At 36.6% G+C, this 19,822-nt stretch overlaps 2 protein-coding genes across 4 annotated transcripts in view; one reads left to right on the top strand and one right to left on the bottom strand.

Moving 5' to 3' along the window:
• LOC122836994 (complexin-2) overlaps positions 1–12,069 on the top strand; it is a 29,578-nt gene extending 17,509 nt beyond the window's left edge. For both annotated transcript variants that reach the window (XM_044127040.1, XM_044127039.1), the window contains exons 3-4: positions 5,348–5,523; positions 6,894–12,069. In XM_044127040.1, the coding sequence (XP_043982975.1) occupies positions 5,348–5,523; positions 6,894–7,088 (371 nt within the window). In that variant the 3' untranslated portion in view covers positions 7,089–12,069. The remainder of the gene's footprint in view (positions 1–5,347; positions 5,524–6,893) is intronic.
• A 2,970-nt stretch (positions 12,070–15,039) lies between these two features.
• Positions 15,040–19,822, bottom strand: part of LOC122836992 (NLR family CARD domain-containing protein 3-like) — a 25,361-nt gene continuing 20,578 nt past the window's right edge. The window contains exons 9-12 of one of the 2 annotated variants that reach the window (XM_044127037.1): positions 19,647–19,820; positions 18,782–18,955; positions 18,613–18,659; positions 15,040–17,192 (exon numbers count right to left, since the gene is read on the bottom strand). In XM_044127037.1, the coding sequence (XP_043982972.1) occupies positions 16,627–17,192; positions 18,613–18,659; positions 18,782–18,955; positions 19,647–19,820 (961 nt within the window). In that variant the 3' untranslated portion in view covers positions 15,040–16,626. The remainder of the gene's footprint in view (positions 17,193–18,612; positions 18,660–18,781; positions 18,956–19,646; positions 19,821–19,822) is intronic. The other variant, XM_044127036.1, reaches the window with a different exon arrangement.

Genomic DNA, 19,822 nt, shown 5'->3' with positions numbered 1-19,822 from the left:
AATGGAAAACATACAGAAATCAAAGCTGCAGTAACTGGTTGCATAAACTTGTTCACTCAATATTTAGCTTTTTTTGGTGAGTATGTCAACATGCAACAGATTCATTTGTCAAAAATGCCAAAGACTTTATTGCCAAACTTCCTAATGTCTCTTGGAAAAAGAAAATCTGTCAGGTGTCTCCTGACTCCAATTCCAAAACTTTCAATTGTATTCTATAAAGTCATGTCTACGTGTTTTTGGATGGGCTGAAAAAATAAGTTTCTCTTCACCTTCTGTTTTCTAGGTGATACTTAAGGGTTCAAGATAAAAAGTACTGTTAGAAACTGATCATTATTTCTTCTACCTTGACAAAACAAAACTATTTTAATATGAAAAGAGACATCTCCACTTATGTTGCTGCCACTACCAAGGTCTACATGGATATGAATTTTAGACATTACATTTTCTGACCAAGGTTGGGGAGAATAAAACAAGAAAACATTTTCTTCTAACCCACATGCATTCAAAATATTTAAAAAGGAAAGATGTCTCCCAATGTGCAATGAAGCAGCAAAGTTTTTTATTAACTAATCTTCCTCCTGGTTAGCTGGAGCCTGAACTTCAACATTTTACTCATAGACAGCAAGTATGTAATACTCGTCAAACTTTCCGTCATTTAATTCTCACATCCTCCTGTTAGCCGTGTCACCGTTTTTCTTCCTTTTCACATTTTATATGAACTTCTCCCTGAACAGTCCCTTCATGGAGCAGAACCGCACACCACCTTCTTCATTCTTTGAATTTTAATTGGCTCTGTCACACGCTTTCATCCAACCATCAATCTCAAGTTGAAAGGTCATAATTTACCTCCCACGGAGAATCTGTAGAGTGCAGCTGACCCTTTCTCTTTGAACTAGACAGTTCTTATTTGCCTGACACTCAATTGGATTTATATTGGTATGTAAAATCAGAAGCCAGCACTCTTTGAAGGAGAACTTTAACTCACTTCCGTTGTTTTTCTGCATTTCACTATAAACTGTGTTGGAGAACCTCAGGTCTAGTCAAAGGAGGTTTATATCTACACCTCTGACTGACTTCACTGATCAGGCTGAGGTATAAAAATCACCTCCTGGCCCTTGTTTGATTTTATTGTGTTTCATATTTGTGCTACGTTTATCTAAAGAAAGGTTTTGCTTTGATCAAGATAAAGAGATATTGATGAATTGAATTCTGATAATAATTCACATGAAGGGTCGAAGGCAACATCTCCAGTGTTCATTCTGCTGTCAGTTCTGTTTCAAACTCTAACATCCTGCTTTTCCTTCCTTTATCAGAAAATCAAACCTGTGACGTCCTTGTCTTTTCTCATAAAGAAGCTGAACTGAAAGATAAGGAGGAGATAATAACTGTAGAACCAGTGTTAGGCCGTTCGGACCAGGCAGCGTCCAGACTTCTGTTTCATTTCCTGTGCAGGTGTGAGAAAGATGAACAAGCGAGGATTCTGTGATAACCTGCAGCTGAAAGGCAGTTTAATCAAAGGCTCTAAGACCCGGACAGCTTGTACTGCTCAGTAGCACTTTGGTATGGATGTGTTAGGTTTCCATGTGAGGATCAAGCAGGTGTTAGTGCTACAAAACAAACAGGATCATGCCAGCTGATGTATGGTGCAGGATTTTAGCCTCTCTTGTGACTTATGAGGGTGTAATTTGGAGGTAGAGGTGATCCATTATTTAAATTAGCTCAATTTTTCAAACCCTTCCACCCCTGCAGCCCTGCAATCCATCTGACAGGCTGGAGAAGGAGTCAGCAGTGCACGCCTCATCTATCCGACTTTAACTCTCTTCGTTCACCCCTCATTCTTTCCAACTTTGTTTGCACCTCTTTATCGTAGCTTCATGGTGTTAAAATGTGAAGTGGAAGGAAAATTATTCTCTTTTATTTTGACATTTCCAAAAATGTAGGTATACAGCATTCTCACCCGCAATTACCTTCATGCATCTTCCTACCAATTCTGTTTGTTTTTTTCTCTGTCTGCAGAAGAAATGCACCTCCATCAGATGAGGCTGGCACCTCAATGTTTCCCCACTGGGGAGACACATTTGGAGTGATGTGAAGAGTTAGGTTTCCATACGCATAGTTTTTGTAGTTAGGCCAATGTCTCTAAATACGTTATCTGCCAAACAGACTTTACTTTTCCAACCTAGGGCTTTCAAGCTTTCATGCACTAAACTCCTTCTGGTAGAAGAACACGAATGAATTAGAATGCTAAATACACAAAACAATGAGATGTATCAAAACGAAACATAAGCTTTATCTACAACATAGAAATGTGTGAGTTTATTTAGAGAGCCAAACTAAAACTGGTCAAAGATTGGATAGGGCCAAGAAAATGCAAGGAAAGAAAAAAAATGACACAAGGACAAGAAAGAAAGAGACTTTGGGTTCCTACTGAAGGAAGAAAAAGAACATGAAGACTATGTGATGAAGCTAGGGCTGAAATATCTTATTAAAATGAGATTCAAGAAAAAAACAGAAGAGAGTGAGATGTAGAGCATAAAATGACAAATAGGACAGAAGAAGATAACAGAGATAACACTGACATTACGAAGCCCAATAAATCTAACATATCCAGTGTTTTTCTTCAGAAGTGTGTCAAGATCATTTTGAGCCTAACGGGTTGTTTCTAACATTTCTGCTCTCTATTTGTTCCTCTTTAGTACTTTAGTCATATTAAGTATAGCTGTTTGTGAATCACATGGACATTGCTGTCCCAGGGTTTACTCACTCCTCTAAATACTAACACAATGACACTTAATTTGTTCTGTGCTCTGTAGAGTCTAAGATTTTGGCTTTAATGTTTCTCTCTTTTTGAATTCTAAGGTAGCTTCATTTAAATTAATTATGGTTTTTATATTTATTTAAAAAAATGCTGAGGTTTAATTTTATGGAAAATTAAGGAAATGAAATAGATTACATCCTTGACACAAAGGTGTTTGCAAACATGCCTGCACTTATTTGAGTGTTTTAACACATTGAAGCACCCACATCAGGCGGCCTGACCTTAACCCGACTCCCCAGTGAGTCCACTGGAACATTTTACTGCCCGTTCCTCCCACCAGCTGAGCGCTAATTTGTCAACCTCAAGTTTGCTGCAAACACTCTGCGCTGCAGGGCCATTAGGGCCTCTGCATGGGTCTGCTGCTGAGCGACAGGACCTGCCTCTCTTCAGCTCACTCACCCCAGAGGGTGTGCTTCAAGTCATGTATGACGGCTTCAAGGAACAGTTTGCTCCAGATTGTTCTGCTTCTTCTGTGCCTTATTAGGGCCCCGTTTTAGTATATCACTTTTTCATAGACATAAATAAACCCAAGTTCATTCTTTTTTATTTAAAGAAGATTTTTTTTTTGACACTAGTGGTTTTTATTAACATCTACCAGACAGGAAATGGGCAGGGAGGTAGATATGCAGCAAAGATCTGAAGGTTGGAGATTAAACCCAGAACTGATGCATCGAGGATAATACCTCTGTATTTGGAACAACACAATGTCCCAAAACCTCCAGTTCTGATCTAATGCTGGGACTTAAGATCATGTTCATTCGTCATTTCATACCCCATGATTCAACATCTTAGAAATTTTGGGATTTGGCTGGACCACTGTAACTCTGTGAATATTTTATTTTTTAGTCGTTATGTTTATGATTTGTTGATTTGTTTTGGGTCAGTTGAGCCCCTCCGGATGCCCCCCCAATTACTTGCTACCCCACTGACTCATGTTTTCAGTTCAAACAAACCTCAATCTTAATTCAAACAAGATATACATGTAAAACCCAATACATCTCCACTGGCCTCATCTTCCAACCCCTATAAAAAATATTCTGGAGGCGTCATTGTTTCAGGTCATTGTCCTGTTGATGACCTGGTTTGGGTCAAGCTTCAGCAGTCAAAAGGATGGCCTCACATTTCGCTCATAAATATTTTGCTGTACGGAGTTTGAGCTCGACTCAAAAACAACAAGGTGACGAGTTCCTGCGGCTGCAAAATTAGCACAAATCATGATCCCTCTACCACCGTGCCTCATGACTGATATGTGGTGTTTGTCCTGATATTCTACACCCAGGTACGCTGCAATAATTCAGACATCTACCTTGAGAGTGAGACGATGTGAAGGTGGTTCAGTTCATGCTTTAAGTATAATCTCCAGCATCACAACATCATGATAAACAAGAGAAAAACAATATAAGAAATGGAAAACATACATTAGAGTACATAACATGACCTAAATCATTCATTTTCCAGTTGGCACACAGCATTAGCAGAAGATTCATTGCAGAAAACAGATTTCCCTCTGGTGTTTCTCGACTCTGTTCTTGCTTTTCTTCAAATGAACAATCTCAGGTGTCAAACACACAGAATCTGTTTTCAGGTTCTGGTCTAACAAAGGGGTTTCTCGGAAAAGCAGGCCACCAGCCAGGCCGTCCTTACGCCAGCGCCCGAGAGGCAGATCAATACTAAGATGAAGTTTTCTCTCTATTGGACAATCCATAATTCATACACTCTCAGGTGGTCCTGTATTTACTATTGATCGGACTGAGGTAACAACAGCATTATTGATATGTTGCTTTGATGTCTGGGGAGCGACGTTTCTAAAAAAACGAAGAAATTATCTGGTTTTAAGAATAGATGCAGAAAAAAGCCTAATATGAAATAACCCCGAGGTATCTCTCTCAGGGAAATTTAAACCGACATGTGGTCAGCCTGCACTGATATAAGATGGCACAAATCATAAACTTTTGGAAGATCTTTTCAATCTCTAATAATTTCAAGGTTTGTCATTATTTCCAAGCTTTAGATTGTGGTGAATTTAAAGAAAATATCTGAGAATCAAACCATTTTTGCTTTGCTATTTACCTTTCACTCCATTACAAACTGTCACTCTTTGTGTGAATAATCAACAACGCCATGTAGAAACATTCTGACCTTTTAATACATTGGCTACATAACATGAAGAAGAAGTTGAAAGTTGTAATTCACGATCAGTGTGGTGCCAGAATGTTTACACACAGGTAGGTGGGACAGATGGCCGACACCGGACGGAAGAATGTGTCCGTGGCCTCATTTGTTCTCTGAAAATTGTCCAACTGGCTCTTCTTCTTCTGCCTTGTTTATGAGACATCTTAAGGATCTGCAGTTCATCCAATTACAACATAATCCTCAAGAAATGCTGAGTTTGAAATGTAAAATATGGCAACTTTCTGTTTTAAATGCAGAATAATCTCTGAAAAACTGACATTTACACAGTTTGAGTTCTTGTTTGTTTAATTGTTGGGATCCTTGTTAACCACATATGTTTGCCTGACCTCGGTCCAGGGGCCACCAAGGACATGGGTAAGATGCTCGGTGGGGAGGAAGAGAAGGATCCGGATGCAGCTAAGAAAGAAGAGGAGCGACAGGAGGCACTGAGGCAACAGGAGGAGGAGAGAAAGGCCAAACATGCCCGAATGGAGGCAGAGAGGGAAAAAGTACGACAGACCATCAGGGACAAGGTAAATAAATATAAATTATTATGAGAAAAGAAATTAAATTTGACCATCTCTATCAAGAAAGATGAATTTAAATGGTGTGATCTAAGCAGACGTTCTTACAGTATTTTACTGTGGTCAATATTTAGCTACTCTAGTCCTGTCAACAAAATATGCAGTGATGATAAACAGAAACGAGAACATTCTCCTCTGATCTAGGACAGCTTATTTTCTGAAAGGCTTTGTTTTAGCCTCATTTTCTTCATCTTTGTTGCAGCGTCCCACTTTTATGACAAAGTGGAAGAGCTTCAATCTTTAGCTCATTTGATCAAAAATACCTCACTCTGATCAACGCTGCTTAGAGCCAAAAATACTTCCAGCAGTCCAAGCTACAGAAGACCAGCTTCTTATTTATATTATTAGAGGTGCCACAAGAGCTACAAATCAAAGCTGTTTTTGATACTTTATAGAGGTGAAATCTTTTTATACACTACAGCAACTAAATTGGGCCATTTTTCATGTCATGCTTTTCCCCTGCTCAACTGATTATTGATGCAAACAATGTATTTTAGGCATTGTGGGATGTTTGTGTTTCTGTCTGTAAAGCCTATGATAATGACCTTATTACGGGATTGTTAGAGCATGCTTGAGATGGGTTGTTATTTCTGATGTCGATCAAATGGGTTCAAAACATTACCATTTCAACCTGAAGTTGTGTTGCATCTGACAAAATCCAGCTCCTTACTTTCTCCTGACATGTTTATAGAATCCACTTATTATTTCTTTTCTTTGAGACTGTCTTCAAAGGTTTCAGCTTCAGAAATTAAATTTAGATAAAATTTTTGGGAAATTATTTGGACTCATAGAACTTATTTAAAGTTAAATATGTCAAAAATAAGATAAATTCAGTCATGTTTCATGTCTGCCAATCAAGACAGTGTAAAAACTCAATCATAAGCATTTTTGCTGAAATTTTTTGTTTGAAATGGTTTCTTCTTGAAATAAGAAAATGTGTATGCATTGTGTTTTTGTCCATTAGAAATTATCCTTAAATTCTCTTGTCACCTTCATGTCAAGCAGCTGTCACCCTGCAACAATGTGTTCATGATCTTTCTTAAGGTTTAATTAACAATGAAATATTTGCTTGTTTAAATAAAACAAAACCATCAGCTTATTCTCCTTAACTTAAAAGAGTCATTTATGCTTTTATTAAATTAAGTTCTTTTTTAAAATTTCCAACCAATCTCTTGTAATTTATCGTAATCCCAAAAGGGAAAATCAAATATAATTGAATTCTCTTGCACAAGCTACGAGGTGAACAAAAAGACTTAAATAGAGTTAGGATTAATTTCCTTTGTCTTCCTCTTCCCACCACCTGTTTTTCTGCCTGCCAGTACGGCTTGAAAAAGAAAGAGGAAAAGGAGGCGGAGGAGAAAGCAGCCATGGAGCAGGCATGTGAGGGATCGCTGACACGCCCAAAGAAGGCAATCCCGAGAGGCTGCGGAGACGACGAAGAGGATGAGGAGAGCATTCTCGACACTGTCCTTAAGTACCTTCCCGGACCTCTACAGGATATGTTCAAGAAGTAAAACAGAAAAACAAAGCGAATCAAACGAACCCTAAATTTAGGGTCCGTTCTGGCCTGGGGCCAGGCTGCAGGGCGATGGGGAAGCAGGGATCTTTGTGTCGGGGGCTTTGGGTCGAGATTATATGTCAAATGGCTTTGATTGTAGATGTTTGAGTTTCAAAATTTGTCAGGAGGATAAAGGATCTGGGAGGGGGCGGGGTTTCTCAAACTATTAGAGGCTGCACACTGCCTTTGTAGAGACATTTTACTTATTTCTTTTCTACTCTTCAAAGATTTTATTGTTTGAATTTTTGGTTTTTCCTGCATTATCCTTTCAATTGCCAGGTAGTGCATGTTTTACCCTTTTCTTACTTTTATTGTGTATTGATTTAGATTGAAGCATTTGTCACATTCCTTTAATGGAGAACAACATTCCACAGTGCACGCATTTTCAAAGAGCACTGCCACCACGTTTTCCAGCAAGCTTCAGTCACCATAGTGGGCGTTTTCTACTTTTACAACCCTAAAGAAGGCCTTTCAATGACATTTGCTACATTAGAAACGTTTTTAGGACATGTGCCTTCATACCATCTCCTCTTGCAGAGGAAGTCGTAAGTGAGGGATTAATCTGTGAGTCAGTGTAGTGGTTCAAAGACAGTTTTTGGAATGATCTATTTTGTGTTAAAATAGCACTATTTTTCGCACAAAGGTGTTCAGGAAATCCTTCAAGAGGCCGTTTTGTTTCACAAAGAAATTGCCAACAGCTTATTAGACTGCCATCAAGTAAAAACAAAATGTTAAGCAGGCTGAAAACTAGAAAATTTTATATTCAAACAGATCTTCCATAACCCTTTGACTAATTTCATGTTTGTTTGTGTAACAGATGTAAAAAGTATAAACAAAGTTAGCAGTCTGATTCACTTAGACAATCAAACAACTCAACCCTGAAACGCTTGGGAGTATCTCTTACTCCTATCATTGATGGTTGACAAATATTTGCTCATTTAGATCACAAACTCATGCTTTATTATATTTTTTCACTATTATATTTTAATGTATATTACTTATAAGGCAACAATTGAAAGTACTGTTTCTTTTATTTTGTTAAAGTGCTGCAAAAATTTATTTCAGTGCAACCAAGATTGTTATTTTTCGATGTTCACCTCAAGTGAAGCTCATCGACATCAAGACCAAAGAAATCCTGGTGAGATCTCTCTGTTTCTTTCGTTGCCACCAGTTTGCTTGCTGGTGGAAAAACTCTGCCGTACTGCGTAGAAAACAAAAGTTTAGGCCAAGCCGGAGAGGAACGGGTGTGTGAGCTGTTGCATCTCACTGCCTGAAGAGCTGATAGTACTTCACTTTCCTGCATCTTTTAGTCTGAAAAAAAAGACTATAGTGATTCGTCACGTCGTATTTGAGTAGATGTACTGTAATTCAGCAACAATCTCTAGTGAAAGTACTTGAATATATGGACGTTCATGGGTAAAACAAAGCATGTCGGTCATTCCTAAACAACCTGATGGCGAGTCAGTGGTTAGTTAAGCAGCTTGTGTGATTAATACATTGTTTCAATGTAAATAAATTTAGAGATTAATAGGACTGATAATGAAGCTGCACACTGTAAAACCTGTTCCTTTACTTTACTCATTTTCTAGCTCAGATAGGATTTTTCACTAGACAAAGCCATATTGTTTAGACTGCAATAATTACTTAAAATGATTTAAAAAAAACAGTATACTTCAACATTGAAGCTGTCTGTTTGTTTTCTGTTATAAAATTAGACAAAATGTTTCTGTTTGTAAATCTTCACCACTATCTTGTATACTTTATGTATACGCAAGAAAAATATATAGAAAAAAGAATCCATTGCAAGAAGTGTCTCTGTGTATTATATGTGAACTGTAAGTGTGTGCGTGTTTATATGTGTCTTTCTACATGTCTGTGATGTGAGACCATGTTGTTGAGTCACATAGTCCTTGTTTAAAACTGTAAATGTGTCTTTGAGCTATAATGTGCAGAGGAAGAAGCTGATCTTGTCTCCTAGTTGTGCCATGCCTGAAGAAGAAAAAAAGATACTCAACACATTCCTTCTAGATATTGAGCATGCAAGTGTTTGGTAGAGACAAGAGTAAACTGAATGTCACACACAAAGAAATATGTGTTTAATCTTGAGCTGCTGTTTCTGTAGGAGTCTCTAGGCAACAGAATCTGTGCATTGAATCCAGAAAATCAGATCTATCTGGGGCTTGAGGAGTCTTTCATGTTTTTTGCTTTCTCAGTTAAATAAGTGGAGAGTTTTTAGTTTGTATTTTTTGGATGTTAAGCAAATATAAAGGCATTGAGAGCAGGGAAATAATTCATGTGATTTCAAAAACACTGCCCCTTTTTGCTCCCTAATTTGAATAAAAAATAGAAAGAAAAAACATAACAAAGAGGCAATTTCCACTACGAAACTGGTGCAAGTCCTTCCTTAAGCACCGGTTCTTGCCACTTCCCCTCCCACGATTTGGGCAGTGGCCCTAATAAACTGCTGTTTTCTTGACTTAAATTTATAACTGGAGGATTTGGAAGAGGTGAGACCAACAAACAAGCACAATTAATGAGCAACATTTTCAAAACTTGTCCTAAAAATTCAGGACCAAAGCACAAATTTATAATTAATGTGGGTTAGGATTGGAATCACTAACTGTGTCTTATCTTCCAGCCTTTTTTTTTTTTTTTTTCCCCTCCAGGGGGTCTTTTTGTGGGCTCTAGTGTCCCTTAAATGACAGTAGGCTGACAGGAAAGGGGGAAGGAGAGAAGGGAAAAACATGTGGCAAATGTCAGTCAGGTCCGGGAATCGAACCCGCGACAGCCGCGTCGAGGACTCAAGGCCTCCAAATGTGGGTTGCGCTACCCTCTACGCCACCACAGCACACCCGTCTTCCAGCCTTTTAAATTTAAATCCAAAATTATTCATAAACCTGGCAGATTTAAAATTCCAATCATATTTTGTCCAACTAAGAAATCTATTTCTGATAAGAAATGAGATGGGCATCTTCTTTAAAAAATAGCAAAAAATGTAAAAAAGGTATAAGTTGACAAAATAATTTATTAACAATACATTATAATTGCTGACCAGCAGTTTGTATATTTTCACCAGTCTTTGAGATCCAGGTTTTTGAGATTGAAACGCCTCATTACCATCACCCTAATCTTTAGCTCGCTTCAAAGATTCTCAGGCTGGACTGGCCAGAATAGTGTCCCAGGAGTTTCCAAATGTTCTCTAGCGAGCTTTAAACTTAATACTTTTTTCTTCAGCAGTGGAGTCTTGTGCAGTCAAAGTACAAGAGACCATTGTAACTGTGTGCTGTGTTATTGGTTTGATGGAAAATTACACCTGATGTTTTTTTCTAAAGCTTTAATCAAATGTTAATGGGCTGTTTTGACTCCTCTGTCAAAAATCTATGCTTTTTGCTTATCATGACATGGTTCTTGTGTAACGCGTTTGTAATCAGAAAGATTTTTACAGGCCAAAAGTTTGAACTAGTAGCTACTATATGATGCATTTCTTTAAATACCTGGTTTGTTGGGTTATTGCCAACATCTTGTAACAAATGAAAGGCAACAGGCCAGTTGGAAATATATTCACTGAAAACAAACATTAAACATGTGTTTAACGCTTTTGTTTTATTTAATGCATTCCACTTTCACTGGCTAATCTGAGGATAATCCCCTGCATTAATTACTTCCAAGCAAAGATTCCTTAAATATCTTGTGCTTCAAAGGACAGGCCCCTCTCACCTGCTGTACTTGGGAAACCTTAAATACACCTACACATGGGAGCTAGGAAAAAGAGATTTGACTACCATTTGTCATTGGCCCTTTGTGGAAACAACAGCCATACATTGTCTGTATGTAACATAGTCTCTCAGCGGGACTCATCTCAAGGCGTCACGGCATGTGAACTGTCTTTGAAAAGGGCTATTTCCACATTGTTAATGTGAGGTTAGTGTGGCATTTCTGTTGCATCCTGCTTTATAAGATACATAAAAACCAATGAGTAGTTTAATGCATTTTTTTAATGGCTAGAAAAAAAGACAATCTAGGAAACATTCGTGTTTTAGTAGGACAGAAGCATATTTAGGAGTGTGAGAGACAAAAGATTCTGACAGGACAAGAAATGATGCCCAGATACATCAGCTCCCTCCTGATATTCCTCTTTAACATCCTAAATGTTTATGTGATCATTAGTGGGAAAAGCATAAACAAAAAGACTGGATTGTCAAAGCATGTTCTGTTGTCAGGAGCCCCAGAAACAAATATTTATAAACATCAGTTCTTCTTCTAGTCAAAAACAACTAAATTAATGAACATTTTTGTAGAGTGAAGAAAAATCTTTGAATAAAGTTTAGCTTGTATGGAAGATGTCACAAAATCTGTCTTATTTCTAACATTTTGATATGAACTTACTGCCCTGCTGAATCCTGCCAGTAAATGATGCAAGTGCTCAGTCATCGTCATGTTTACTCTCCCTGTAAGGACAGGAGATATTCTGATAAACACTTGAGCAACTTTGAACACATTCCAGTCTTTGTTGGCATTTGCACTACAATATGTTAATATTGTTACACTGACTGATTTATTGGCATCTGCAAATCACTCTTGCTTTTAGCATCTGCAAATGAAGAAGGCGGAAAAGAGAGGAAGTGAGCAGCTTTTTTAAAACTTTAAACTGGTGACGTGTGTCCAATTCAAAATACCTAAACATAAATCCCTGAATGTTGTTGCTTTGAACTTTCTTTTCAGTTCTTCATTTGTTATTCAGGGTGAAAATTATTCCAGGGTGAAGAATGTAAAATAAGAGTATACTGTGTTTTTTATTTAATTTTTTTCTTAAATGCATGTCATGTACTCAGTGTGGAGCCCAATCACTGTAAACTACATCATCAATGTAACTGAATCATTCTTTTTGGAAACTAAATGCATTAAACAAATAAAAGACAAGAAGGTTTATAAAAATCTAATGATCTTCCTATGACTCTGGGTACTTATTTGCATTTGTTCTTTATTTATTCAAAAATAATCTGAAATGTGAAGGACCTGTTTTATACCTTTTGCAAATATTAAAGGTCCATATAGAGATGTCTGGAGAATCACTCCAGATGGTGTCAGATTGCCTCTCTAATGTTGCATGGAGGATTTTGTTAGTGATGGTGGGCCTAATTAAAAATAGGAACCCAAGATGGATTTCCAGCTGTCAAGAGATGATACTTTCCTGTTTGCCTGAAAAAGTTTGTTCTACCAGACAGGAGGCTTCAACCACTGCTGAGCCTCAGATTCAGGAGGAACTTTGTAGCTTTCCTCAGTGGCACAAACATCTTTACTTCAGAGATTGGGTCTGCATGTTTTGTGTTTCTGAAGAAAGCTTATGATCATGTCCATGATGCATTTTGTTTTGCACTGCAGTTGGGAATTGGGGATTCTGGAGATACTCTTACTGGTTCCTAATCATCACATACTGAAAGAAAGAGCTGCATGTGAACATCTTTGACCTTAATATGTAGTTGAAATCACAGTAATGCTAAATATTTTTTATAAATATACATATGATGCTTAGAGCAAACAGCTGAGCTTCCAGGTAAAAAAAAATCACCAGTATTTAGAAATGAAGCTGGGTTTTTTTACTAGTAGTGAACAGTTATAATGATAACTGGCCCATTTATGAAATAGTACCGTTACCTTTTTACCTCTGTGTCTCATCTGATTTACTTCAGGAATGTATTCCTTTTATAATTACTTCTCTGCATTTCTCCAGGTTGTAAAGCACAATGACTGTATTAGCTGCCAAAAATAGTCAGCAGATTGCTTCTAAAATGTAGTTAGCAGTTAAAACATAATTTGTTTTTTTATGTTTCATTGCCTAATTTGTACAGTCATAAAGAAGTTCAATTACAAAGTTATAAATTATAAAAGTTTTGATTTTTTGTCTGTGTATTTTGGTCGTACAATATTGAATATGGACAGTATTGCTAAAGAGAGATTGATCAGCCAATTAGAAGTAAGGTACTGCAAATTATTGCCCTTTAGGAATATATACAGATTGTATGATATTATTTTAGTCTTTCCTTTGTTTTGATTTTAAGTAAATTGCACTGTGAAATTATGTTTACTGTTAATCACACACATTGTAAATATTTTCATCAAAAAGGACATATTCAGGAAGTAATCCAATTTTATTCTTTAACAGTTTCTTTGTTCCCATATACTTTTTCTGTATGGCACCAACAGTGACCTGCTGCTGTCCAGTAATTCCTTCCTTCCCCCTCCTGGCGCTGCTGCCGCCTCCATAAGTGTTTTGTAACGGATGAGTTACCAGCAGTGATTTGCTCTTTTACAGTCTTGTTAATCCTATATGAAAGACTTGCTGACAGATTAGCGCGTGTGGGCTGTTTCAGTCCAAAAGACTTTTCTTCTTTAAGAGCTGTGAATGACAGAAAACCCAGAAGTGGTGGGGAGAAAAAGAAAGAGTGTGGGAGATTAGCTGCTTTATTACTGCCGTTGCTCATATTGAACTGAAGAACTTTAACTGCCAACATTAAAGGTTGCATAATCATGTGTGTGCTGCTCACATGTGGGCTTTCTCAACCTATTTTCTGTGTGCATGTGTCTGTATCGCCACAGTTCATGCTTAAAGCTTGAAAGCAAACAGCAAAAGTAAAAAATGGGTTGAGTTTAAATAATGCAACCACCAAATTTTGGAGAAAAATAGCAGAAAAAACTTTGACCCATGGGGAAACATTATGCAATTTTAAAAAATAAATGGGAAACTTAGACAAGGCAAACAGTAAGATGTACAAACAACAGGAATACTAACAAAACAAAGGGAAACACTAACTGAGTTACAACTTTGTAAATCAGAATATTAGCTTGCTTAACCTTGCAAGCAGAGGATAAAGTACCCACAAATTTTGCTCAAGTAAGAGTAGCACAACTTCAACATATTTTTACTCAAATAAAAATAAAAGTAGCTGCCCCAAAAATTATTCTAGTAAGAGTAAAAAAGTATTTGGTAGAAAGTGTACTCAAGTACTGAGTAACTGATCAAATTGTCAATCATTTAATATTTAAAAATTACTTAATCAAACTGACCAAAACATAAAGTTCTCTGGAAATTTGGGGTATTTTATGGACCAAAGTGAAAATAAGTATAACAAAAGCAAGCAAAAGAAAAAAATATCAAAATCGGTTTCTTTCAATAATAATAAAAAAAAAAACTTATGAAACTTTAACAAATATTGCGGGTTTGTTCACTCAATGAAGAAATTCTTGACTACGTAAAAGCCATCAACTAAAAGACGATGGAGAAATAGTCAGTGGTGAAATACTGCCATCTGGTGAACACTTGAAGTCACTACAAGTAAATATCTATTAATTCCAAGGTTTTGATATGCAAGTCATAAATAATCTGGCCTTTATTGGATTCTAAAAAAATAATTCAACATGCTTTGAACCTTGTAATTTTGGCAGTGTGTGTGTAGGTGTCAAGTCTTGTCTGAAAATATAATCAGCATATACAAAAAGAAATCAGGAGAGGAAAGCATGAATCACTCAAATGTTCCTGATAAATGGCTGAGCTGATTGAACTTGATAAAAAAAAGAAAGAGAGAGAGAACTGAAGTACACAACTCCCAAAATCATCTGACTGAGGAAGCCTCTGTGCCTTTCCAATCTTTCTCCAGCCTCTTGGACCTTTATGATTAGTGAAATGCAAAATGTACTTTCCTCTGAAAAGAAGACTTTGAACTGTTAAACAACATTTCATTTTTAACTGATCTCACTCCTAAGGAAATTAACGTAGGTTTGGTCAAGAGGAATGGGGTTAAATTCCAATAATTCATTTTGAGAAGGTTGTATAAGAATACCGGTTTAAACTAGAAATGTCAGTTTGTCTTGAAAAGAAAAGGCAGAGTCAAAAATAATCCAGATACATGTAGATGGGTAAAAATTTACTTTTAATAACTTTCAGAGACAACTGAAATACATATGTAGTAACTCAAAGAGAACAAAAATCCAAATAAAAAATTGCCTGAGAGGCATGAAAAAACTTAAAGCAATCAGCAAGTAAAATGAGCGTGTGACTCGAGTGAATAAAACTTAGGAGCATATATATTTAGGATGAAAAACTATTTACTATATACAAAAGGAAATTAAACAAGAGTTTATTACCAGGAGAAAAGATACTGCTGTACAATAATGTTATCGCGTAAAAAAAACGTAAAGTTATTTTTTGAAAAATTTAATTTACGGTAATCATTTAAAGTGATATTGCCAATTCTGGTAAAGATGAACCTTTTCAAAAGAAATTTGATGTCAGTAAAATAGAAATATTTGCAGCTTGAGCATTTGAGCTCAATACATATCATATACATAATCTATATTAAAAACTCAGAAATATGTAGCTGTTCATGTTAATTACGTAATTAGACAGGTAACATAAGTTCAATGAAAGGTAGACAACACCAAATCCCTGAAACCCTGAGAAAAACATTGATAACCACTTGTATCATTAGTTTTCCATAGTCATCTTTGTACAAAAGTACATGTTTAATAAAATCATGACACATTTTTTTCTTAAACCTGTTTTTTGTTTTTGCTTGGGTATTTCTCCACACATGCAAAGTCCCTCATGTAACGTTTCTCTTAGTTCTGTAACAGCTTACTGTTATTCATGTAAAATATGCCCAGTTTAAAAATTGCATTGCCCTTCTGCTACATCAGAAAATAAGCGGGGATACCCCTCTTCTCCTGAGCATGAAAGTGCAACATATTGAACATTTAATATAATGCAACAAAATACAGTCCTTAAATTCAGTAATTCTTAAATGACAGTCAAATCAAAGTTTCTAAAGGCAGATTTGAATGTACACAAACACACTACAGTACAGCTCAGTTATAATAAAACAAGTACAATTATTTTTCCCTGTCCTCAATAACAATCTGTCTCCATGTAAAAAATTAGTTATTTCTCCTTTGATTCATCTCTTTGATATAAACAGATTCGATCGAGTACTAAAAGTGCTGGTTGGAAATATTTAAGCAGAATTAATTCCTTTGAGTCACATTCAAATTCTTTCAGTATCATTCAAAACCACCAATGGATATTATTTTATCCTAATAAATGACCTTTTGTACTCAAGATTAAAAGACAACATGCTCTGAACCTTGTAATTTTGGCAGTGTGTGTAAGTGCCAAGTCTTGTCTGAAAATATAATTAGCATTTATACATAAAATACAAAGACTATTTATAACAATGTCAAAGAATATTTCTGGATAAGCTTCTTAACCATCATTTACTGGCTCATTGAGTTTTACTATTACATGCCATTAAAAAGCATTTCATTAAAAAAATACATAAATGAATAAATACACGAATAAATAACTTTGACAAAACAGTTTATATTGTAACAAAATAAGAGTTAAATCATACTGCAAGTAAATTGTAACGTCAACATAGCAAAGAAGCTGGTTAAGCTGATAAGCTTGGTACCTCTCTGTCTCATTGTGCTAAAAGACCTGATCACTCAAATAAAGCGATCAAATGCACTGATGAACCTTTTGGACGATTGACCCAAGACCACAATCCAAATCCTGGATAAAGAGCTTCAGTGAACGTGGTGTGGAAAGTGTGGATGTGGATCAATGTGTCCGAGGAGACTCTGTAGAAGGACAATGTTCCTGCCGGCCAGTCCAAATACACTGCTACTCTGTGAGATGAAGTGGAAGTGACCACTGTGGTATAAGGGATGGATATTCCTTTTTTATTGTGCCAAAGAGAGTAAGACTTGCCATCAAAGAACAAAGTCCAGGATTGGTCATTTCCACCAAACCAGCCATCATTTCCCTCTCCTCTCCTGATAATTCCTTTGTAACTCACTGAAGTGTGAACCCCTCCCATCAGTTCGACCTCCCAGTAACAGCGACCTGTCAGGCCATTTGAACACATCACCTGATGGTTCTTCTCAAACCTGTCTGGATGATCGGGATATGGCTGAGCCTCCTCCACATAGGATGCCTTTGTGTTGTTGTCTGAAAGTTTCACATTCCGGTTCACCGAGTTTGTGTCGACTGTGAGTTTACAGTAATCTGAAGAGCAAAACAGAAAATAATGCCTTGTGAGTAAATCCTGTGATTCACAGTAATAATAATTATAATGCAACACATTAACCTATATCCCCTCTCTGCTTTATCCCACCTGGACATTTCCATAAACACATCTATCCTTCTAACTACATATTAAAAAACTATTGTTGCAGTTTTAAGGTAATGTAGCCAATAAAGAGTAGCTCCGGATAAACGTCTAGTTTTAGCGAAAAGTTTCAGACAACAGCAAACCAAGTCACAGAGGACGTATTCTTGATAAAACACATTCTTGAGAAAGACGTGTAAATATGCACCACAACAGATGGACTGTTTAATACATCGCAGCATGTTGATGGAGAAGTTTTCCCCTTCGTTTTGTCAAGTTTAATCTTTGTCATTTTTTCAGCTGTTCACCCGTAAGCTATTCTGCATCACATTTCCTCCATAATAAACCAAACATAATCTATGACATCGTCCACACAGAGACAAATATGGTAAATGTTTAAAAACAAAAAATAATGTGTTCAATCTAGAGGATGTCACGCCACCAAAGACATTGTAGTAGGCATGCCAGGCCAATTGGTGGCGCTGCAACACTGTTGTTTGTGTGTGTGGCACACACCAGTCAAAGAGAGATGGAGCTACTTTATGACTTCAAAAAAGATGTGGCTACATGTTACCAACATGGTCCATAGTTAGTAACAAATTGGACACTCCACAGACAAAGCTTATCTTGCTCAAATGTACTTATGTCAAAAAACTGTTCACTGTGAAAAGAAAAGATGATTAAGTCAATAATAGAAAAAAAACCATTCAGCCTGAATTGGTGATAAGATTGAATGACCCCGAAATAAAAAAGAGCAAACCAAAAACGTTAGCCAGCCTCAAAGCTGAAACACTGTGATTGAGCTACCTTTATACCCATCACAATCCTCTTTCTGGTGCAACTGGAGCTATAATGAACTAATCCATTAGTTGTAGAGAAGAAAAAACATGCCAAACTTAGGACTCTCAAGCCATCACAACACTGAAACATGAAACTGGCATTTTGAAATTCTTCCACTCTGGAACCTAGCTTCAAAAATAATTGTTTTCGGTCTCCCAAAACACTGGATTAGTGTGAACCCACAGCCTAAACATCAAAATGTTTTTTGTGGATATGTGGTTGTTGGAGTTTGCTATAGGCAGAATCTGGCTTTTGTTCCCATTTGTTAACTTAGGTCCCAGTTTCTGATCTCATACCTGAAAATTAGCAATTGGTAAAATAGCCTGGAGCTTGCTTTTTTTGTGAATCAAAATCAAATCAAATTTTATTTGTATAGCACATTTCAGCAGCAAGGCTTTTCAAAGTGCTTTACATCAAATCAAACACAGAAACACAATTCTGAACTAGTGATAAGTTCAAAAACTAAACTGTACTTACATTTCCTCAGTCCTGGTGTTAACCACTTGACTCCAGCTGGATGTATTCTGAAGAAATTTAGCAGGGAAGAAAAATGTTAATACTTCTCTACGTCACACAACGACAGTAACATATTTTCTTCGTCTCAAAATAGTGAATTTGTCTGTGATTGAATCAGGCCTTTCCATACCTGAGAACTTCAAGCTTGGACTGTGGATCCTTCAAATTAGCAGACAGAAGCTTTACTCCAGCGTCATCTGAATGGTTGTAGGTCAGATCGAGTTCTTTCAGACAGGAAGAGTTGGAATTCAAAGCTGATGCCACAGAAGCAAATCCTTCTCCTGTGACCATACAGCCAGACAGTCTACACACACAGAACAATGTAGTTTAGAAATTATTTCATTCTTACAAACTGAAAACTTTGGTCAGCAAACATAACTAATATTAGATATCTTGCCAAGATCTATCCATTTTAGTACCTACATGCTTTCTGTTGGTTGTACTTCAGGATGTTAAATAAAAACGTACATCACACTTTCTAGAAAATTATTAGCTAAAAAAAATTAGCAAATAATTAGCAAAAATCTATTAAATCTATTCTATTATGCTAAAAATAATTATTCTTTAGCAAATCGTTTTCTTTGCACGTCACAATTATGGGCAACTGTTTTGCCCTATCAATTGGCAGCCCAATAAAAGACATAGAAGTATGTTTTTCTGTGTCAAGTTCAAGAAATAAATTAAGTAGTTTGACCACTTTCACAAAGCACAGTAACATTTTAAAATCAAACTAATACAGTAAAAATAACACAAAGCAAAAAGGCTTCAGAATGCCCAAAATAAACGCATCAGAAGTTCCAAAAATCTAATTGGGTTCTCACCTGAACTTGTAATTTACTAGTGTAGTATTATTAAAGGTTTATTTTTCTGATGAAATACCTGACTGATTTCACTAAGAACAGAGTCCCTTTTTTAACTAGAACTTTTGCTTTGAGTCAGAATTTTGCTGAACTGAGTTCAACAATCATCAAATGAGCTCATTAGTCAAGGATTACCTTAGAGTTTCTAGCCTACAGTATGAACTCTCCAGTCCAGTTGATAGCAGCTTCACTCCTGAATCCCGCAGGTTGTTGTTACTTAGGTCCAGCTCTTTAAGGCTAGCAGACCCGGAGCTGAGAACTGCAGACAAAGCTTCACAACTAGCTTCTGAGAGGCAACAAAGATTCAGTCT

The sequence above is a fragment of the Gambusia affinis genome, linkage group LG09 (assembly GCF_019740435.1).
Source record: "Gambusia affinis linkage group LG09, SWU_Gaff_1.0, whole genome shotgun sequence".
Taxonomy (NCBI): domain Eukaryota; kingdom Metazoa; phylum Chordata; class Actinopteri; order Cyprinodontiformes; family Poeciliidae; genus Gambusia; species Gambusia affinis.
This window is presented reverse-complemented; position numbering and strand designations above follow the sequence as displayed.